Source organism: Diadema antillarum, unplaced genomic scaffold (genome assembly GCF_040938485.1).
Source record: "Diadema antillarum isolate AM-2024a unplaced genomic scaffold, OU_Dant_1.0 seq00000331_RagTag, whole genome shotgun sequence".
Classification (NCBI taxonomy): domain Eukaryota; kingdom Metazoa; phylum Echinodermata; class Echinoidea; order Diadematoida; family Diadematidae; genus Diadema; species Diadema antillarum.
The window spans coordinates 546,271-570,529 of record NW_027271348.1 but is presented as its reverse complement, the minus strand read 5'-3'; the positions used below and the strand labels follow the sequence as shown (position 1 = coordinate 570,529).

The 24,259-nt window shown below is 37.4% G+C and overlaps 1 protein-coding gene across 2 annotated transcripts in view; it reads left to right on the top strand.

Moving 5' to 3' along the window:
- The window catches only part of LOC139730740 (speract receptor-like), a 533,152-nt gene that overhangs the window by 279,557 nt on the left and 229,336 nt on the right, over positions 1–24,259 (top strand). For both annotated transcript variants that reach the window (XM_071641605.1, XM_071641604.1), the window contains 2 exons: positions 15,607–15,755; positions 21,455–21,499. In XM_071641605.1, the coding sequence (XP_071497706.1) occupies positions 15,607–15,755; positions 21,455–21,499 (194 nt within the window). The remainder of the gene's footprint in view (positions 1–15,606; positions 15,756–21,454; positions 21,500–24,259) is intronic.

Sequence of the window (24,259 nt, the reverse complement as noted above, 5' to 3'; positions counted from 1 at the left end):
GATCTCGATATTTTACAGAGTTTGCACGTACATTGTATATCATAACATGCTAACGAGTGACAAAACATATATGTGTGGTGTGACAAAGAGAAATGTCCGATGGTTAAATTTTTGTTGTTATTTTTGGCTAACTTATGACGCAGAGTTGACATAAGTATAAGATTTATTAGCAAGTACATTGCGTAGATGTACACATGTGTCATAGTGTTTAAATACGATGTTGTTATAATCAAGAGATGTGTGCTGTCCTCATTCAGTGAAACTCCAGTGAAAGTTTGTGTTGGAGAAACAGACATACAATGTATCTTTGTAACAGTCAGAACAATTTCAGGGAAAAAGTGTTTGTTTTGTTTCCACATTTAAAGAATAAGTGCATGTGTTAACAAAAATATATACTATACATGTCTGAAGTTATGTAAGTTTATTGGTCAAGTATGTGAGGACATAATTACAGTCGAGACTACCAGAAAATACAGTCTCAGTCAAAATATTGATACTACTGGAGAAATGATTGATTACATCTGGTGTAATCTTTCCGGATTATGTGCACCCGTATGTGCACCCGTTGAAAACAGCTTCACAAGTGTATTACTGTAGACACATTGCGTAATTAGTGTATTTACATGTTTTGTAGGGGGCTTGTCAAGTTTTTATATATTGTTATAAAAGTGGACAATATGATGCCGGAGTTAACTGATTCTGATAAGGCTCAAAATCAGTAATTATAAGTGTAGTATGCCAGGTGAGGTTTTAAGAAAACAACACAAAATTATTTGAGTTTGTAATCGTGTAAGCTGAATAGTACGCAAGAACAGTGAAGTAAGCCTTACAACGAAGGTGTTTATAGTCGAAAAGTTACATTAATAACTTTCCTCTTGTTGGGGGGAGGTGTGATGGAGAACGGCAGTGTGAAACTACCTCCTTGGTGAAACCAGGATGGGGTGGAATAAAAGTGTCCATCCGGGACATGAGAGTTGGAGTTGGCAAACATGGCGTGAACAGCTGTAGTCATTCGGTGCTGATCCAAGAATGTTTTGTCGGTTAGTGACAGATATTTTGTCTGTGCATGACAGATGTTCTGTTGGTGCATGACACAAAATACACAATCTGACGGTATATAACTTATAAGTTCCTACAGCTGCAACATGTTTATCCTCAAAGAAAGGTACTGAGTAGTCCAAATGTGCACTTTTAGTTTTCTCTTGAAGTCATTGACAGTGTCACAATCCTTCACAGAGTCTGGGAGTCTGTTCCATACGCGGGGAGCTGCTGACATAAATGCTGTATCTCCCCATGATCTTTTAATTTTGGGAATGAGAAGATAAGAGTCTTAAAGGAGCGCAGCCAAGATCGAGATGGCTTATGGAACCTAAGCAGATTTGTATCGTGGTGAGGAGGATTTCAAAGCCCGGTATGTGATGAGGAAGACCTTGTAGGTGGGCCGTTGTTCGACAGGAAGCCAATGGAGTTGTTGGAGGACTGGTTTGATGTGAGTGGATCTCCGTGAATATGTTACCAGACGGGCAGCAGCATTTTGAACACGCTGAAGCTTTTGTACTTGGCACTTGGGTATTGCACGCTCACTGACGCTCTCTCACTGACTGAGTGCTCTCAGTTATGCTTTTCGGTAATGTGCCATAGGATATGCTGTTATGCTTTTTCGTTGCACACTTTTTGCACGCCCGTGCATGTAAGTAACAAAATAAAGAGCGCACTCGTGACTCATTTCAGCGCTTCTGATTGGCTACATTCTTGAACCCATTTTATAATAAGTAGTATGATATTAGAAACAAAAAAGCTGCTAAAAGCAGTATGAGAGTAGTCTTAACAGTGTCTTTGCGCACCGGTCTCCGCTCTCTTTCCAAGAAGGTTGTTCCAAAGATTCACTGTGGGCATACATTTGGCTTTATAGGTTTAGCCTTGGCTAAAGTTCTTGCTTTCAGTTTCGGTAGGATCGCCTTATGAATCATGGATACGACTGGCAAAGCGCTGACACTACTTGAGTTAGAGTTGAAGCTGACGCCATTCATGCATGTGCAAGCTCGATGCAAGACCTGTCTATCTAGCGTGGCTGTCCTCAGTTTACTAATACTGTAAAGGCCTGTATCGTTCTTCAATTACATGGATGTAAGTGGTTGTTTCCTTGTTTATGCTCCCAGATATGAGAGAATGAGCAAATAGTTCAGGGTGCAGCACGCAGTGTCTTGCTTGTCTCGTCCTCCTCGCACGTACTTCGACAGACACTTTCGGCAAACCACTATATAAGCTGAAATTTCGAACGTAATCTTTCCAGGACACACTGAGAGCTATCCTAACTATGCGTGTGTACACTCCATTCAGTGCTTTTTCTTGTTGGGATGTAAATGTCCATATTTCTGCTCCATACAGCAGTACAAAGTCAACACGAAGTTGCTGTTTTAGTCATCTTTAAGCTGACACTTCCACACTTTCCTCATACTACGCAAGGCATTCCATACGAGGCCACGTCTGGTCTTGGTGGCATGTTCTGTCGAGGAAATCCAGGAGCCCAGGTTGAGGTCGTTTTTAACCTCAAGGACTGCACCGTCCAAGGTTGTAGTAATGGTGGCGTTGACCTTTCACATTTGCCGTCTTCGCATTATAGTAGACCTGCCAAACCTCAAAAAAGGCTGTAGATAAGGATTCGAAGGCATTTTTTGTTAATGCTCCTTTTTCATACTGAAAGTCTTGCAAAAATACTAAGGAATAGCGTACGGCCGGATGTCAAGCGTATTTTTGCCGAAAAATGTCATTTTTAGCTCAAAATTCAGAAGCATGTCAAAAATCACGATTTTTATTTTTTACTTGCATTCAATTCATATTTGAAAGATCATGAGTTTCAATTGTCCCTTTTAATGAAATTGCAATTTAAATGTGTTTCCTTAGCATTTTAAAAGGTCATTTTGTACAGCCATATGGGGCTCTCAAATGTTTTGGGTGTTGTTTGCTCGAAATGATATTCACAGATTAATTAACGTTCTGCAAAGTTTGTTTTTCCAAGCTAATTAGATGATCTTCCAAAAGTGATTTAATGTTTTATAAAACTACAAATGCTTCTTTAATTGAGTGTGTCAATATTATTTCTAGTTTTCTTGAAAAAAAAATTTACTTTTAATAAAAACTCTGAACATGCAGGAACTCAGAAAATGCATTTTCGAGCATTTTCCAGTAGCCCGGCGCTGCTTATGTGCGCGCGAATACAGTGTACTTAATACGTGTGCGTACGTCTACAGGTAAAATCTCTCGCGGGACTAGACCTGCATGTTTCAGTCGTTGAGTTGGAAACGTGGTGACTGAAAAGGGGACTATTTCCTTCGAATGTAAGTAAATTAGTAAATAAATACATAGTTCTTTATTGCACTGCATAAGGGAACTTTAAAATCTATTTTCATCTAACAGTTGGATATACAACTTTGATCTGAGACTTAGTAAATATCAAGGTTCAAGCGCTAGTAGAATCTAAAGTTAGGCCGATGTCTTATGACTGTATTTCGCATCGATCCCGTGGGCATGCCTACCAACCCCCGGGCCGCCACCCGACCGTGCCGGCGGTGCTTGTTAGTGGAACACCGATTATTCCGTAAGGCACGTCTTGACACGGTGCGAAAAGAGGCCTACATTAGGTCTACGTCTAGATTTAGGTGTCTTGTTCGTTCGATCTAGGTTTCTAATCTATGGCCTCATCACATGCAGTTAGACTGAATCCTCGTCTAACGTTAGGTCTAATCTATCTAACGGTTACACTCTCTCTAACTGTCGACATTAGCTATCGTTAGGGGTTAGATGTACGGCTACGCCTGTTATGCCAAAACAATTATTCAATCGGGCTAGGCCCTAATCACAATAGCAGTTGTATAACGTAGACAGTACAGGCCCACTACTACTAACGTTAGATGTATTTGTAGGGCTAGAGCCAGGTCCAGGGCAAGGGACTGTAGGCTATACAGAAGGTGTAGATGTAGATCTACTAACGTTTAGAGTCTAATCAAATACTAGACCTGTATAAAATCTAGCGGGCTGAAGTATAAATAGCTGGCGTCTAGAATTAGGATCTAACCTTAGTCAAGATCTGGGCCACTGATTCTACCTAACGTTAAGAGGTTTCTAGTAACCTACTAGATATCTAGGCAGTTTTGTTGTAAAGACCCAGCTAACAAGGCCTAGCTAGACCTAAGTTTAGACATCTAGAGGTTCTAAAATCTATGCATATGTTATATATCTAACGTTAGGCTAACTTTGATGTAAGTAAAAGTTCACGTTAGATTTAACATTTCTATCTTGATCTAACATTAGAATATCCTTACATTAGCTCTAACGTTAGCACTAATACTAGTCTCTAGAGTAGAGGTCTAAGGTTGACTCCACTCTTTATGGTACTGTAGACCTACATGGGTTTAGAAAAAGAGTCTAGGATTTAGGCCTAGGTGTTTTACATATAAAAGCGAGTCTACAACCAAGTGATCTTGCCATTCGAATATGCCCGAAAGAGAGAGAGAGAGAGAGAGAGAGAGAGAAAGTGTTCAGTCCTGACTGCCAACCTCTCCTAATATGTGAATCATTTACATGTACTCTTCTAGTTTACAAATAGATCTAGTCAAAAAGGAACTATTTAGAAATCTCTTTACTCATAAGTACCAACTTCTTATGTTAATGTATCATAGCATAAAGGTTCATTTGAAAAAATGTAATGGATCGTTTATACCGACTCACTGAAACCTAGATATCTTTCTTCTTCTTTTTTAAATTTTCAAAAAGCTAAAAAAAATCACATCTCAATAAAAGAGATATATCTATAGTTATAATTGATTTGCATGGGGAATAAAGAAAATTATGTCAATGCCAAGATGCCTTTTCACAGCAATCAAATTTCAAATTATTATTTTTTTTTTTGTTCACTGTTAGCTTATAATGCTCTGCTTTAAAGATGAAAAAAAAATATTTGAGTCATGTTGATTTCTGTTTTCAGGTAGATGTACCAACAAGTGGACAGACTGAGTCTTGCCTTCAAACTTCGCCAGAGAGAGACATATCCTGACTTGCCAAAATCTAATTGTAAAGTCTGAGCTCTTTCTACCTGCAACAAAGTGCAGAACAACCAGAAGATAAGAAACGGTAAATGTCTGAAATACATTATAGCGGTCTAATTTCAAATATCTTTTAAATACTAAGTTACTAAGTGCTTGATTATCAAATGTATCAGTTAAGTGCCCAGTTGAAAATAATACCATAAATCTAAATACATTGAGTATTAAATATTCCTATTCCATTTGAATAAGTTGTAACAAGCATGTTTTCACTTTGACAGTTGCATTACAATACAATGTACAAGTACTTTGCAATCAAAGAGAGGAGAAGAATTTTATATCTCCATTTATATACAAAGGGGAGCAAATCTATGATCAAATGTGCATTCTTGTTTTCTTGTAAATTCATTGCATGTTCTATTGTAGAGGATCATATGAAAGAAAGGTATTCTATCCACTGAAGAGGAGATGATATAAAATCAAACATAAATGTAATCAAGTAATATATATGTAATGAAATATTTCTCAACCGTGTCAATTGGAAATGGCGGTGGCACAAGTATTTAATGTGTGCACAGATGAAAATACGTCTGTAGTCTCAAATCAATTTACTTTCCATTATTATTATGTTGCGTTAAGTATGATGTAAGGGTAATATGCTGTGACGTATTGTTCTTTATTTTTATCAAGGTGTCAGCAACAAATGGACATGCTGAGTTTGAGATCACATCCACCAGAGTGAGGGGGAGATAGAAAGATGTCTTGACTACGATGTAAATGTCCTTTCCAGCTCACAAGTAAGTGTCAACGATTTGAAATTAGGAATATTATCTCATGAATACAAACCGATTTAAGCAAGGAAATCATATCCTCATCCACATACAAATGAGAGCATGATACAATCAAATATTTGTGTACAGGAATTACAGGTGTCAAGATGACTTCCATCCTGTATAATTCATTTTCAGTAAGATATGGCTTTAGAGCATCAAAGATGATAATAACAATGACCTCATTAATGTATTACATGTAATACAAATTAATGTTGACAGTGATCCAAAATCTCATACTAAGGGATTCATAAGATCGTGATGATTAATTCTAATTCATGATGAATGTGTTTGTTTGTTTTTGTTGTTGTTGCAGTATAAATATCCTGTTTCACTCATGAAAATGATAACTTATTTAAGTTTTCGTTAATTATATTTTCGACCAGAATTAGCACAAAGTGGACAAAATGGAACCTGCAAACCACAGCCAACTACGGACAAGAGAGAAAAAGAAAGAGACAGATGTCCTGACTACCAACTTCTAATCTGTGCATCCTGTACTCTATTTCGAAAGGAAATACGGGAGGTAAGCAATAATGCATGTAAAATGTAAACCCCAAATAGGGTGGAATATTTTGTCAAGCCTTTGACATCTTGACCAAATTTTTGACTGTCGATCGTTCATTTGGCAGAAAATTAATGCATGTTTTGCTAAATGAATGCAGTACTGCATATACATGTAGTCAATCACTCCAACAACCAAGATTCACATGAATTAATGCTGATTATTTTTTTTTGAGCCTCTGTCAAAGATGGTTGCAGGAGTCTTTATGTTGTTGCAGTCATCCATTCACACCGTGGCACATCTGTCCTATTCTCATCTTGCAATAACTTAACATGTACTCAGCAGATCATCTTCAAATTTGGTTTTATACAGAAGAGATGATTACCTGGGCCTTGTAGCATTTTAGTTTCTGTTGTGATTTTGCTGCTGATTGTAAATTACATGGAAACCCTGATTTCTATTGACTGTAGAGCATTGCTACCATGGTATTGTATTTACCTTTGGATGGCAAAGTTACCATAACCTCTAAGCAATTTGACTTTGATTAGTTATGAGGGTATTGATGCGAAAGGTCACGGGGGTATTATATGCACGAAAGTGTTGAATGTATCCAGTTGCAGTATCAGGCAAGCACTACCTTGAAGTTCTTCTGAATGGAATAAAAAGCTTGATGGAAAGAATTGGATATTTGGATCATGAAAGTTTCCTACATTTTATATTTCATTGTGTACTCACGGTTAAATTGCTACAATTAGGATCTACTGTATAAAATATACTTTACCGTTTTAAGGAAACACTACATAAGAGGAAATCAAGTAACCGTATATCTTTAGCGTATATGTCACTGTGTCTTCACCAAAGATTAAAATGCCCATGTCACTTTCCTCATCAAGTAAAGACAGATACACCATTCTTTTTTTTCTCTCTCTCTCTCTCCAGAAACGACCCTGCCAGACTATCCGGTCCGCATCCAGATTCCGTATGAAGGATGTCATTAGAACCTGAACTTACATGTGGAATGCATCCATCTAAACTTCTCAAATGTAATCACAATGTGCTTTCAGGACTATTGTAGAAGTTGAATACAGCTGTATATATATATATATATATATATATATATATATATGTATATATGAAAGACATGTTTATATACTGTATTAGGAATTTCTACTAATCCAGATTAAATGCTTCTTTTCTAATCTTTTTTGTTCTTTTTTTCTTAAGTGATGAAGTAAAACAAGGTCTGATATCAAAATGTGCACAACACTACTTGGCAAACAGAATTTACAATATGATTTGATATAGATCTACTTCCAATTTTGATTCCAGCATTAAAGGGATGAGGGATGGTCTACTTTTGGTTGAGATGGGGGCTGAGATGGAGATTTTGTGAAAAAATGAGAACCCTGTTATGAAATATTAAATGGTAAACAATACCAAGAGGAATTCCAAATGTATTTGTTAAAAGTCACTTTTTTAAAAAGTTCTCGGCCGTTTCAAAACCAACAACTTTAATCAAACAAACTTCAAATTACTCTAAGAATTTGATGCTCTTTCATATTTCATAAGTTGTTTTTAATTTGCTTGCAAAAAGTTAAAGTCTGAATCTCCATCTCAACCAAAACTATACCATGCCTTTGAGACTCACAGTTACAAGCCGCATACTAGTAGTTCATGGAAATTGATCCTGTTATTTCCTTTGACGCCCAAACGCCAACATTTTAATCCTGTCAGATTGGAATGTCTTTTGTTTTTGTTTTTATGGGGGGTCAACAAAAGGGAAGTGAACTTTGCCTTTCTTCATCAGATGGAGGAAAGTATATGACATGTTGGTCAGAAAAAAAAAGGAAAACTGCACGTTGAAGTGCTTAAAAAGAGAAAACTTCATAAAGGAACAGTTGGTGAATCTGAAGGGAAATAGCACAGAGCATGTTTTTTCTAGTTTAAGATATAAAAGACATAAGTAAAAGGTTCCAATCCAAACACCAAGTACAAGAAGTAGTGAAAAGAATATGATCTGGTCAAGATGTATGTTTTGCCAGTTTTGTTTTTTTCACATGTGCCATAATTGTCATGATGTTGGTAATACTGTAATATATGCTAGCTATTCAGGGCCCCAGCAGTGTATTCTGATACTTGGAATAAGGGAAAGTATTAGAGGGAAGCATTACTCACGCATTTTGGAGAGGTGATTTCTTTTTTTCTTCACTGAGAGACGAATACTCAGTACAGATATCTTATCACACTGGTCTGCAGAACACAAAAATAATATCAGACTAAAAGTAGAATTTTGAAAATTTGGCAGTCACCATTCTAATTTAGTTGTACAGTGACGAAAGTTCAATGCAACAGCGTACAGTCATAATTAGCTAGGATATGTAACCACAAACTGTGAAAAAGATAGAGATATTGAAATATTGCCTAAAGAGAAAATTTTGTTTTTCTAACTGGTGTAACGTTTGTGATGGTGGACACATAGTATATGTCACATTAAAAAAAAATGAGTTTATCAATGCAGTTAATGTAGTCAGCGCAATTTGTATGGTTGATTTTCAAAGTCTTTGGATGTATGTCACAGAGATTTGTTCAAGGTAAAAATTTTAACTGAGGACTCATTCTTTTTTAATGCTTTTAATCATTTAAGAAGATTGCTTTTAGATGGAATTTTTATTTTTGTTTTTAGATGTCCACAAATCGAGACTGAGGTTCTTTACCTTTCAAAACGAAATACTGTTGAAGACAAATAATTAATTATATTTTGCAGGATTCAAGCTTGTTCTTACTGTGTATGGTATTTTTATCAGCATTTTGGTAACCAGCAACATAGATGTCAAGTGCTGCTATTCTAGTAAATGTGCGCTAATGGCAAATCATTATTTTAAAAAAGAGAAATTGCCTCGTTAACTGTATTTCATTGTGTGTTGATATAGTCCGTGAACGCTGTTTGAGACGGTGGTTGCGGGCGTGTGCACATTGTGTAGTACGTTTTGTTGGTTGACTGGGAATTTAGAGTGTTGGTGATAACTGAAATGATTTTTTTTTTTCACAAAGATGTGATAACATAGAACAAAAAAAAATCGAATCGCAAACAAACAATTTGTTACATGTCTGCTCCAAGGACATAGAACTTGGCCAAGGATAAATATAATCTGCACTATAGACTCGATGATTTAACCGACTTAATGGTGGGAAGGGGAGATGAGGCTGTTATTGCATTGTACGCATTTCAATTCTACTTCCTTTTTACTTCTTGTTTTCTTTTTTGAGGGTGATATTTGCCTTACTTTTTCACACAAATATCTGGGATACATATATAATATTCTTATGTCGCCGAATAAGTGTGCGTTCCAAACAACGTTCATGTAAACAATCAACCATCATAAAAGAAACGTTTAGTAAGTCTTCTGCGGGAGGATAGATCAAAATAAAATGCAAACACCTCGCCTTAGAACATTACAAAAGTAAAAGTGATTTCGTGTCTATCCCTTGCAGGGCTGCGTTTCAGGGCCTGAGAATGCAAACTATATAGCATTGTATTGATAACCATGAATTCCCAAACATTCTCGGGGGAAGGGGTGAGTATGCAGGATGGGAGATCGGTATCGGTATTGGTATCGTAATTTCCAAACATTTCCAAACATAGTAAACAATTTATATATAACTCTTAGGTTTCATTGTTAAACATACATTTTTCACACAAAAAAAAACATGTTTCAACACTTGTACGTTTTACAATCATGAATATTTGAAATTTTCAGGGAGTGACCTAATAATGATCAGTTGCCATGGTAACAACACTACTGACCACCCCTCTTTGTGTGTTTTTGTTTTTTGTTTTTTTTTGCAAAGAAGCACATTTCAGTCATATCAAGGTGCCACAAGGGGTTTTTGCAGTCAGCTATCCAACCTGTCCATTGACTTCGCCGATTATGTAAGATAAATACCTACACGCACTATACCATGTACAATATATATGGGCCTCCGCTATACATTCGATTTTTCATTCAAAATGCGCGTCCAGTAAAAAAAAAATCGTCCCATTTAGGATAACATAAAACGAGTTATCTTTCGCCTTACCTTATAATTTCTTTGCTGCATAAGATATCAGAACATATATTATATTTCGAAAAAATAAAAACTTTTGAATAGATTGATTTAGGTAGTTTAAAAAAACTTTGAAATATTGGTAGATTTTACAAAGTACAATTTTAAGTAAATCACGGTTTTATGTTTCATTGCGCCATATATGTGCGTGTAATATTCTACATTCAAATGTATATTAGTCAGGTTCTAAACTTGAAGTAGAAGATAACACATTTCTAGTTTGAAAGGTACTTATCAACCATTACTTATTTCGATAAAAAAAATAAAAATCATGATTTTTTACACTCTTTCAAAGTCTGGGCTAAAAAAGGCATTTTCGGTAAAAACGCGCTTGACATCCGGCCGTACGCTAAACTTCAGTATTTTTGCAAAACTTTCAGCTGGGAAACTTAGCATTAACAAATTTTACCGTCTAAAGTTTAAAACAAATCGTCTTGGCCGGCCTACTATTAGGCAGTAGACCAATTTTCTTCCAATCTTATTTCCACTGCCAGTAGCAGGTCCTATGTTTTGTCGTTCATATCGGATATTAAAGCAAATCGTCAGCAAAGTCAAGGTCAGTTACCATTACAGGTGAAAGACGACGGCTTTGACAGAGCACCAATCTAAACCCTATCCCTTGACATTGTAGTCCAGCGGCTATAGAAAAAATCATGCACTTAATGGTAAAAGCACCATACTTGGTACACATGTACATGATGCCAATACAAGTCATTTCTGATATGGAAGCCACTCTGATTCTCCCTTTGGCGGCCGTGGCGGCCATTTTTCAAAATGACCACCATGTGATATAGCAATGCTGTGTATTTTGGAAACTGTAAGTCCGATTGTCGTGATTCTTGTGCCAAAGTATAGGTTTTGAGGGTCAAGGATTCCAATAAAATAATTTTTGAGAGGATAAAACCATGGCAACCTACTTATTGGCGGCCATTTTGAAAAAATATGGCCACCATGTTAGATATAACATATCCTTAAAACGTATGGACAAAGGGTCATGACTCTGGTACCAACTTATATGTTTTTGGCGTTAAGGATTCCGATAAATTCAACTGTAAGTGAATATGAATCGTTTCATCCTACGTTTTGGCGGCCATTTTAATAAATATTACTGCCATACAACAGATAATGAATATTGTATATCTTCGAACTCAAAAGATATATAATCACGATTCAAGCGTAAAAGTATAGTTTTGGGGTGCAGGTTTTCAATATAATGATGTTTTAGCAAAGTGAAGAGGTTCATCACATCCTTTGTTTTGGGGGCCATTTTATAAATATGGCCTCCCACCAGTTATATAGCGTACGAGTGTCATGAAAGCGGGATGCCCATTGTGGATTGATTCTCGTGTAAACGTTTGTTTGAGGGGTCAACAATTACTTGTTCACTCATTTTTAGCATTCTAATGTGGAACATCTGGGCATGGTTTGTAAGCATTTTGGAAGATATTCTCAACTTCCTTTATAGGATTTCTGTGTGTACAGTGTATGTGAAAAACATGATCTTCACAATTTCATGTCTGAGGTACATATTAATCAAGTTATACATTTTCTAGAAATATAGACTCTCGCTTTCACTGGTCCCTGGACCATGGAATGAAAATCAAAGTTTCCAACCAATATAGTAGGCCTACATCTGTTTTCTTTGGAAACATGACACTAAGTGTGAGAAAACTTCTAAAACTTCTTGGGTCACTTACATCAAATGTAAAACTTTATGTATGTCTATAAAATCCATGATTGACCAGGCTGTTCTGATACTTACAACTAACACTGAATCTTATACATCAAACGATAAAGTAAATACAATAGGTATTATACAATACATCTTTATAGGTATACAGCTAATTGTCATTTGCAGCTCCACATGAGTCTACTGGCAAAATATAAACTACAAGAAAAATCATGCTAATTTATGAATTTAAGGAAAACCTCAAAGAAATACACATTTTTAAGTTCATAATTATTGGAAGATAAAACTGCAGAATAAAATATTCAGTAAATCGATCTTACTTACCGGCACCAGTAGAAATACTGAAGACGTTCTCTAAAGCTCACCTGCATCTATATATGCATTCACGTTCATCACCGCTCATCAATGGATGATCAGGAACAATAATTCTTGTGGATTGTCAGAGCTCATTCGATTCCTTCATATGATTCCTTATAATTTTGTGTAACAGTTTTGACAAGGTCATACTATGAAATAATGAACAAGAACTGAAAACAAACTTTAGAAATCAGTAGGTCTTATAAGACTGCAATAATCATGTCTTTGTGGCTGGAAACTATGACAGTACACTAATTGTACTCTCCTGTCTATGCATCCAAAATTGGGGGGAAAGTCTTCTATTCCATTCTCACCATTTATTCTACCTTTGATATTCAACATAATTATCTTTAGTATTCCAGGTATGCAACAATTATACTTCTGTGATGTTCAATACCTACTTGAATAGTGAATGTGATAGAGGTATAGTCAATCAACAACAATCAATGAACAATAAAGAACTAAACGCCGCAACAACAAAGGAGGTACATTTACCAATAATAGGTGAACGATTCTTGTCAATGGGACAATACATATGGCATGTGAGGGTGTATATATATATATATATATATATATATATATACAGGCCCCTAAGAAAACGGAAACGGATATTTTTTTTCAAAACTAAAACGAAATTGTCCAATTTGGTTGAGTACTTTTCTTTCTAGACATTCTTTCTAGACATGTTTTTGTTGATCATTAATTTCTTACTTTATTTTATCAAAGCTCAGCAACGGAGACTACCCAACAATTGAAGGTCAATTTTCGACAATAATCCTATTCAAGCATTCCACATTGTGATGTGCGGCCTCAATTCTTTGTTAGTCTCCCAAGGTAGTGGCTTTTGTTCATTGCAGAAATTTGTTGAATTGAGCTAAGAAATTTACGCTCGACCCGTCTTTACAAAAACATCTGTAGAATGAAAACTACTCAACCAAATCGGATGATTTTGGTGTCATTCTTCTTCTAGATAAATTTTCTATAAGTCTATGTCATTTATTTTGGCATTAAATTAATGCAAATGTGCAAATATTTGCGAAAACTCGCGTTTCCGTTAATTCTAGGCCACATGTATATAATGTGTGTGTGTGTGTGCATACTCTATGTAGTGCGGCAGTCATATTTATCAAAATGGACATGAAAACGAAATGTGTTAGTTCTATTCATCATCAAGTACTTGTTTAAAATCATTGACCCCAATTAGTTTCAAAGACGTACAGTATAGTATATAGTGCGGTGGCCATGTTTTAAAATGGCAGCCAAAGCATAGGATGTGATGGTTGTACACACGAAAAGATGTATCCATTTAAATAATTGAACCTCAAAAACATATTTTTGTACCAGAATCATGAAGATGCATCCATTGGTTTTAAAGATATATGAATACTTGAATGTAGAGCGGCAACCATGTTTTTTTGTTGTTTTTTTCAAAATTGCCGCTAATAAGTAGGTTGCCATAATTTTATCCTCTCAAAAATTATTTAATTGGAATTCTTGACCCTCAAAACCTATACTTTGGTGCAAGAATCACGACAATCGGACTTATAGTTTCCAAAATACACGGCATTGCTATATCACATCACGCCACGGCCGCCACAGGCAGAATCAGAGTGGCTTCTATATCAGAAATGACTTGTATTGGCATCATGTACATGTGTACCAAGTATGGTGCTTTTACCATAGAGTGCATGATTCACCCTATATGTGCTCTATATCCGCTGGACTATTGGTACTGGCATGGTGTTAAAAGTACACCACTGTTCCATCCTCATCATTAGGGGTTGATGGATTCGAAGGCCGATATTTGCCTATTTCTTCACGGTTATTATATAAAGGTAATCAAACATTTATATCTCCTCGGGAGATTTCCCCAAGCACCTAGGTAGGTTAAATTGTAGGTCTATTGACTTAGATGCTAATTTCAGTAACATTTTAGCGTTACTGTGATTATGGGTTTGTCAGTAGGTCCACGTTGCCAAGCTCGAGGCCGCTTGCGACCGGGCAGCAGTGCCATACACTGCAGCTGCCCTCTCCTAGCTAGATTTAATCGATAGGAGATGCTGAGCCTGAGCTCGACTCCGTGTTTATGTGTAATCACAAATTATTTGTTAAACTGGGGGTGAAGTGATTACATGTTACCGAAATCAAGGAAATCATATTTTATGCATACTAATTAAAAAAAAATAATACAAAAGTCCGCAAAGCCATGAAGTTCGCACAAAATAAAAAAAATGTTTGTTTGTTTGTTTGTTTGTTTTACCTAAACTGCCCCCCCCCCCAAAAAAAAGGAATATTTTTGTTATCCCGTGGGCCGATGGAGATTAACATAATACATAATTATCATTGGTCTCGTGTTTATTTGCCATGAACGTAATTCTAATTGGTAGTCTTTGCCAAAAGTGCATGTTTTATTTCGAACCTCTCAGATCTTTGAGAGCAAATTCTATCATCGCATCCATTACTCTACGATAATACAGTCACGGTGCGCTGTCACATGAAGCCACTTACGTTGTCAATCATGAAGAGCCTATAGTAAATTGTCTGATTTGTTTTTTCAAATCAAAATGAGCGTGTAGAAGATTTTCAATTGTTTTCGCTTCATCCAGTTTCACTGGCACATTACCCAACCCTTTCAGTGTATTTCTGCTTCTATCAGCAATTACCTTTGCCATGTTTAAAAAGACAAGTCAGTTTCAATGGCATTGTTGATATTATAGAACCATTTAACAGCCATACAGTATTGCATATAATACGATGATTAATGACGACACTGCAGCAGTGCGATCTTTGTCATTAATGCATATTGCGCTTGTTTAAATCTTTGGAGAAGAGCAAAAGGCTATTTTGACGTCAGTTTAGAAATACTGTATTTCATTTATTAACATGACGTTACGTACTATAGGGGCCCCGAATTCCTCTTAAGGATATACAGTGTAAAGGTGTAGGGGGAACCAAACCTCAAAAATCAATACGTAAAAGTGAACGTTTTAGAGAGCACCGATCACTATGAGATGATACTCGACCGAGGAAAGGATCTGATAAGTTATTTTCGTCTTTGCTGTTCTTCCTCTCTTACAGGCATCACCGGGCGTCCAAAATACATCGACAAAAATGGCGATGCTTATTCAGATATTACAGTGATATCGATGCGGTTGGAAAAGGACATAAACAAGTACGGGTACACAATGTTGCCAGTAGCAACCATCAAGATCACGAACAGCACACCAGTAAGTGCATGTTGTATCAATCTTAAAATTTTAAAACTGATATCCCTGCTCTTTCTCCGCACGCAGACACCCACCCACACACACACATAAACACACACACACATTCATATTTCTGTATGTGTATGCAGATGATTTCCCTCCGTCGTATGCGAAGAGAGTATTGGTGAGGAAGGTAAGTTGGCTTGGTATCAGGGAAACAATGGTATGGTGATGTCTTTATTGGTTCTCTCCAGAAATTATTCTATCAATTTTACGTCTCTATTTTCTCATACTTCTAATCTTTAGCGAGAATTCAAAGGAGCGTTATTTTGTTTTAACCTTATCATCATCTTGAAATGTTGAAAAAATGAAATGTTGCATATATATTTTCTAGATTCAGGCAGCGGTTTGATGTTCCTCCTCTGGACCTGTCTACGGTATGTGTGCAGAAGTCCGAGTGTGTCCGAGATCTTGGTATAACCTTCGATAAGCACCTCTCCCTTGCCCTGCACATCCGCAACAAGTGCAGGACAGCTTCTTGGGGGATAGCTAGGATCGGTAGGATCCGCAAGTACCTCGACGTTCCTGCCACAGAAAATCTTATAAATGCATTCTTGTCATCTCACCTCGATTATTGTAACAGTTTCTTAGCCGGTCTACCCCAATCCCATACTGCACCCCTTCAACGCATCCAGAACACCGCCGCTAGACTAGTCACACGTTCCAAGAAATCTGCACACATTACCCCCAATTATCCAGTCACTTCATTGGTTGCCAATACAGGAACTCGTTATCTTCAAAATTTTCCTCCTTGTCTACAAAGCTATCCATAACCAAGCCCCTTCATACCTACAGAACCCTTATCTCCCTCCTCATCAACTTCATCTGCATCCCGACGTTATCGCTCCCATGCTACTACCCATCTTCAACTGTTACCCGGACCTCGCACCAAGACACGCTACGGAGAACGTTCATTCGCGGTTACTGCACCCAAGCTTTGGAATGATCTACCCATTCATATACGACAAGTCCCATCAGTAGAATCCTTTAAGGCACCTCTTAAAAGTCACCTTTTTCCATATTGATTCCTTCCCTAAGTTAATGTGCTGAGTGTAACCCAATTAATGTATGTGTTTATTTACTGGTACACACGTTGCACACGGATGTATGTCGTGTTATTCTTACTTGAATTTTAACTTGTTTGTCTTTTCCCTTTGCGCTTACAAACATTGTATTAAGCGCATTGAAAACGTAATGTATTAGTATCATTATCTTATCACCAGGGCTTCCGAACATTTTTATTGTCAAATTAGTAAGGTAATGACATTTTAGCTGTCAATAAGTAGTACAATTTTTGTATCTATTTCTGTTCTTAGGAGTATGGCCCTTTCAGTTACAAATCGATCTTGAAGCGGGGCCTTCTATGGAAAAAAAAGTACTATTCGATGACAAATGCAAATAACAAATAAATAAACAGATCTTTCCTCAAATTCTTAATTTCTCCTGACTAAAATCATAGTTCCAAAATCTACACTTACTTTTATCCATCGCTTTTGAGAATGCTGTAATATATATATATATATATATATATATATATATATTGATTCACAATAGTAGTTCATATGAAAACTCCGTGAGAGAAGTAGTTTTGACGAATTTTCGCCCATAGGGCTTTGTGAAGTCAATGGCAGATTTTATTTTTAAATAAAATCTGCCATTCACTTGACAAAGCCCTATGGGCGAAAATTCGTCAAAACTACTTCTCTCACGGAGTTTTCATATGAACTACTGTTGTGAATCAATACTTCTTGGACAGAAACCTATTGCTGTTATTCATTAATATATATATGTATATATATATATATATATATTCATACTTTTATATAATATGCATAGCACATATATGTGGGGTAATCTCATGAGCTAGACACCAACTAAAACATATATATATATATATATATATATATATATATATTGATTCACAATAGTAGTTCATATGAAAACTCCGTGAAAGAAGTAGTTTTGACGAATTTTCGCCCATAGGGCTTTGTGAAGTCAATGGCAGATTTTATTTTTAGATAAAATCTGCCATTCACTTGACAAAGCCCTATGGGCGAAAATTCGTCAAAACTACTTCTCTCACGGAGTTTTCATATGAACTACTGTTGTGAATCAATACTTCTTGGACAGAAACCTATTGCTGTTATTCATTAATATATATATGTATATATATATATATATATATTCATACTTTTATATAATATGCATAGCACATATATGTGGGGTAATCTCATGAGCTAGACACCAACTAAAACAGACCCATACGCTAGGTACTAAGTTAAAAAGGATTACGAGCTCGACAGTAGGCAAAGACAGACCCACGAGCTCGACAGGATACACAGCGCTTTCTATATACCAACGACAAGTCCGTATTTGTACAATAATGGCACAAGGAAAAATAATGAATATTCAGAGGGGCAGTGTCGTCACACCAGCAGGAGCGAGATTCTTTCCAATCAGCAATTTTCCAATGATATTGTTCTCTTCATGGGCCCCTCCCCTGAAATCAATGTCGATTAACTTGCGTAGGTTGGGTCTTCGATAGTGACGTTATGCTATATAGGCTTGCCACGCTAAGATGGGCCGGATGTCAAAATTTCGTTCTGCTTCCTATCGCTTCTCACATAAACTATTGTATATGCACTTTGTCCTGCCTGAAATTTATGTAGAAACAATAGTAGGGGAAAAAATAGGTAATAATTTCTAAATCTATATATACTAAATGCTGTCAATTGATGAAAGACTTTGATATTGCAGTGATGCATCGCCAATTTGTGGGGTTTTTTTTTGTATAATTCTTCTGAAAACGGTAACTTTGCAAAGAAACAGCTGTAATATATGGATGCCTCTTTTTTTCCTGAATTATAGGTTTTCTCGGTCAATTTCATAATTTTGTCATTCAAGTTCCCATTCCGAGCATTCGATTTCACCCATTCCATGGTAGCGGCATTGGATCAGCAATTAAATTCAAAATCCGGTCATTCAAATTCACTGTCGGACCAATCAATTGTTCATTTGATAGGAGCACGCATTTCAGCAATGAGCATTCAAATTCATTTCAAGCCGGCGACGGAATCTCGTCGGTCATTCAAATTCGGGAAAAGGCAAACATGTTCCAAATAAGTGCATTCAATTTAAAAGAAGTCTTTCATGTAGTTAGCTTGGGGCCGTGTATTTGTGTCTTTTCAACTTAGCTTTTAATAGACTAGGCTTTATGATGAAGTTTAGTTCATTTTGCCGTATAGGTCCACCTGCTCATTCTAAAATTTGAACTTCACGAGTATGACGAGGGAAAATGACAGGCAAATACCACAGGCACATTAGGCACTGTGTACGAACAAGCATAATAGGGAAAGTTGATTGACACCTTCAAAAAAAATCCACTACATTGAAATTGATGACATGAACATTCGTATACGTCTTGTTTGTTAATTGATATCATATTGGTTTTCTTCGTGGGGGACTATATGAGATCATTGTGTTTCAGTTTGTCTTTAAATTAGTGCATTGTGTGGTTAGTGTTGTGGCGTTATCTTTTTTTAGCGAATGCGCGGTATCATCAAGGAGTATGTTTAGATTGTCGTTGTGTTGTTTGGATGCAGTGCTGATTGGAGCTTGCAATCTAGAATTTCTTGAAATGAAAAACCAAGTATACATGAACACAGAACAATATAGAACCTTTAAACAATATATGCAAGCCTTTCTGAGTTGTGTGAACCTGTGTGCTTGTTTTAAAAGAAACTTTTGCCCGTTTCTTCCCCCCCCCCCCCCCCATCCTCACCCCATTACCCCTTCTATTCCATTTATGTACTTCATTAAATTTACCCTTTCCATTCCATTGACTTCATTAAATCTATTCCATTTACTTCATTAAATTGGTTGCTCGAAGTACGAAATTGATCACCTGAAAATAGAATTGAACGCCCCAAACAAGCTCATCGGGACTGTAGAGTGAATTGGAATGCACGAGTAGGAGATGCAGTGCTCGCATTTGGAAATTGAACGCTCATGTGTGAATTTGATTTGACGGAAGCGAAATAGAGCTGCCATTAATGAAATTGATCTGAATTTGAATGCTCGAATATTTTTGTATGGATGCGCTGTGTGAATTTGAATGCACATTCATCATTTGGAATGACAAAAGTATGAAATTGACCGGGTAAAACCTATATTACAAATACTTTGATAGACCCTTATGTTATTTGCTGTGAATTCATACTGAATCTACATTTCGCTGATGACTACCAATCCTCCTGATCTTGTAAAACAGATGTTCATGTCGACATATAGAATTTGTGAAACACTTATTCTTACCTTCATTTCACAATCGAAGTTTTTTCTATAGGTTAATCAGAATGTAGACATTTCATATTATTCGTAATAAGCATCCGTGTTCTTCGGGGAGGGAAGGGTGACTTCGCCGGATGAAGCCCTTCTGCCCTTCAAGATACAATTATAAAAGACAATTTAGGTACAATTTTCATTTCTTAAAGACTGTAATTTATAAAACTAGATCATCAAAATTCAACTGAGGCAATCTAGAAAAACCTTGATATTCATAGATGATGGAAGACACAACAATTTTGATAGACGTTATATTTTTAACATTGAAATCAACATTGAAGACGTAGGCATGTAGACATAGGTGTTAATCCATATCTCGCCCATAGTGTAAGCTGCCCCATCCCATCATTTGTGCCCTCCTCAGCCATTATTGCACGGGACACCCTGTACAAAGACGCACACATCATTGGTTGATCGATGGCGCTGTTAATCCTGTGAGCTCATGGGCGTTATTTGCCTGGTGTCGCTCTTGTTGGGCTGTATAACTCCAAGGTGTCGATCTTGTGTCGTGCCCTTATATATAAATAAATGAATGAATGGATAGATACATAAACAAATGAATACAAATATATATATTAAAGCATCGAGCTATCACTGTTTGCCACAAATAGAAAGCATTGCTTATGAAAGCCTATGACTTGATTGTTTCTCCGTTTGTTTTGTATTTACATAAGGCATTTGTAAATTCAGGGACATTTTCAGCCTCACGGGCTGTAATTATCCTGTTGTAGTGTTGAGAAAATTGTCATTTTACTTTATTAAGTTTTATTTTGTTATTGCAAAGAATGTCACTTGTCATTACTGCAGTTTTGTAAGTGCATGAAATGTTTATTATTTCATGAAAATTATTAAGGCAAAGGACTATTGTACAACGTCTTCTTATGAGGTCAATTTTTGTTCATAATTCCACGTCATGTTATTGTGAAAGCACATTTCCCGAAACCATTTAACAGATTATTAACATTTTCCAACCAGGCTGTCTTACTACTTTCATGTTCCCACTCAATCAAAGTGGAGATGAATGTATTACTGAATGTTCTAAGACTTCACATATCGTGACAATGTAGCCTGAAAGGGTACTCATTTCTAATTGAATTGAGGAAAAAATCGCTCTAAACATAAAGTAGCCTAATATCATTATTGTAAACATCATACTTATGAGGCGTTTCTAATATTTTCATGTAATTGTATTCACACTTATCTACTCTCCTGAGGTGAAAGGCAGGTTTACTATGATCCTAACTTTTAAAGTTGCATCGATGAACATTATTCATTAACATGTTATTTTTGTTTGGTTCTATTTTCCATGTTTCTAGGCGGTGGAAAAATCATGCCTTGGCAATGGGACCTCATTTAAATGGGTACGTTTGCAATACAATGTATACTCAAAATAGTCCAGTCATACAACCTAGCCAAAGTTTCCTTATGATACTAAAACCCACTTGCGTGGAGCGTGGAACGGACGGTCTCATTCAAAAGTACTTGATGATATACATTGATATAAGTTCTTGGCAACAGAAATATGATACACCATGTGTTTAAACCACCAACATCTCTCATGGTACTTCCTAGAGTAAGCTCAACATTGATTTACTTGAAAATATCCTCGCAAAATGTTTTCATTTTATTGACATCATTATGATCAATGTTTTAACAATATCGAAAGTAGGTTTGGATGACCAATGGTAGCATCTGTGATATATATATATATATATATATATATGTATACATACTCGGATGAGCTACCGTGCCGGCTCCTTGTCAAGATGAATTTATTGAACGTAACGATATGCGGCACAAAAAAAAAAGGAAGAATTAGTATTGCACTTGTTCTGGATTGTCACTTTAAGACACTTAAAGCCTTGGTCACAACGTGCGGGCCTTTACTTTTGTTATCAAGCACGCAAAACACGCATAGCGATTGTTGGACATGTCCAACAAACATTGCGTGTGGCTACGTGTTTTGATAAACGCATGTGGCACGTGTTGCCATCGCAAGACATGCACAGAAGCGTACGTTCTTATTACCTTGGCTGCCAGGTTTCGCAATGTTCAGGCCGTGTCACACCTTTCCGGGCATGATACGCGGGTTTGACGCGAGGAGGGATTTTCCAGCACGCAGGAGAATTTTCCACGGGCGGACAAGAATGTTTGCGAGTTTCGCACTTGTTTCTTACCTGCTAGACGCGTGCTACTTACCTTCTACTTGCGTGCATTCCGTGTGACCTTCGTGAGAGCTTTGAAACTGATCCGTTTTCTGTTACGAGCTACTTACGGGTACTGAGAAGTACCTGCGTTGGTCCACGCAGAACGCCAGTAGGAGGCCCTTAGCAGCAGCACCTCGCAGGCAACTCCCACGCAGGTACTTCGCAGTCCCCGTATGCAGCCAAGATGACATTCTGTTGGACTTCTGCCATTCCTTCAGAGGAATTCCTTCACTGAGTTGTCAGCCCCCACGCGCCTGGCACACAAGTCACACAGTATACCCGCAAGTAGAATTTAAGTAGAACGCGTCCAGCAAGTAAGACACATGCACTGACTCGCCCAAATCCTTGTCCGCCCTCAGAAATTGTCCGGTATGCTGGAAAATTCCTACACGCAACAAGCCCGCGTAGCTTGCTCGGAAAGGTGTAACAGGGCCTAAACATGGTTGCGGGTAAAAAGATTTGCGTGCACACCTCCGGGCAACTACAGGTGAGATACCTTCTAAGTACTGTCATCTGCGGGTCATCTGCAGGGACCTCCGGGTAGTAAAAATTGTTCTTCGCAAGTTGCACGCAAGGCTTGCCCGGAAAGGTGTGATACAGCCTTTACCATATTGCGAATTTTATTTCTGTACGTTCATTTGGATGACAGGAAGACAACGGGACAGCGGTCCAAGTACACGAACACATTCTGTCCTTCAGAAGAACAGATTCTAGTGTTTTGGGGTTATTTTTCAGAGATCATCCGGACCTGATTGCCCGAAGGCCCGTGTGGAGCATGCGTTTTAGAGACAATAATTACGGGTAGTTTTGTATCACTCAAACGTCGCGTAGTTTTGTTATTAGTAACACAGCGAGCTCAAACTTCTGGCCCAAGCTGCTAGAAACTTTGCGTTTATACACGCAAATACACGCAAATCCCCCTAACCGAGCGCAACTTTGTGTTGTTTTTCGTTGCTAAAAAGAGTTGTACTTGATTTCGTACGCAAATCATCAAATGAACAGACTCGGAGGCTTCACCGTGGGCAGTGCCATGCAGCTCCTCATGAGAGTGTGAACATGATCTGGAACCTGCTAGATACTTCTTCCAGTAGTCTCTTTATTGGTCGCGCCTTCAGCATCTCCAGAATTATTTGCTAGTGTGACGTGGAAGGACAGGAGGACTCATGAGGTCTTCTTTGGAGGCTCTGATGTGCTCCCTACTCTTTCTCAGGGCCTGGCCATTGCAGTACACGTCACATAACCTTTTTACAAATCTCCCCAAGACTGTAGCCTTCTCCCCTGTTTTTCCCTTCATTCGTTGAACAGCTCCATCTGGTAAGTTATTAAGAGTCTTTGTTTTTCAGTCAAGATACTTGGCGCTGCTGCTTTCCTTTGATCTTTGCAGCATCTTTGCTTATGTCCATTTGGGGTTAAAGTAAATGTTGCATTGTGGGCAGTAGTGTCCTTGTGCGACGTCCAAATAATTTATGGGATGGGCTGCTATCGATGTCCCGTGTTGGGGCGTTGCGAATGTTGAGCAACATAATGTTGACAGCCTTGCTAGTGCTGTGACGTTTTTCAGTAGTCTTTTTGCGGTCTTCACGACAGTCTCCGCCCTCCCACTGGAGGGGCTACTGAGAAGGAAGATGGTCTAGTTGTGTGACTCAGGTTTTCAGGTCTGGCAACTTATCTTCTGGGAGACACAGATAGCATACGGAATAAATGGCCTCAAATTTCTGTCGGCTTGTCAATAGATGTGGAAGGTAAGAGCGACTAAGAGGGTCTGCTAGGTGATTGTTCTTCCCCTTAAAGGTCCAGTTTACCTTTGGGAGCAATGATGTGAAAAATGTTCAAGATATCGCCTTTCATGCATATGTGTAGGTCTGTTGTACCACAGAACACCCTCCCATACAAAATTTTCACAATAAAGCCTAA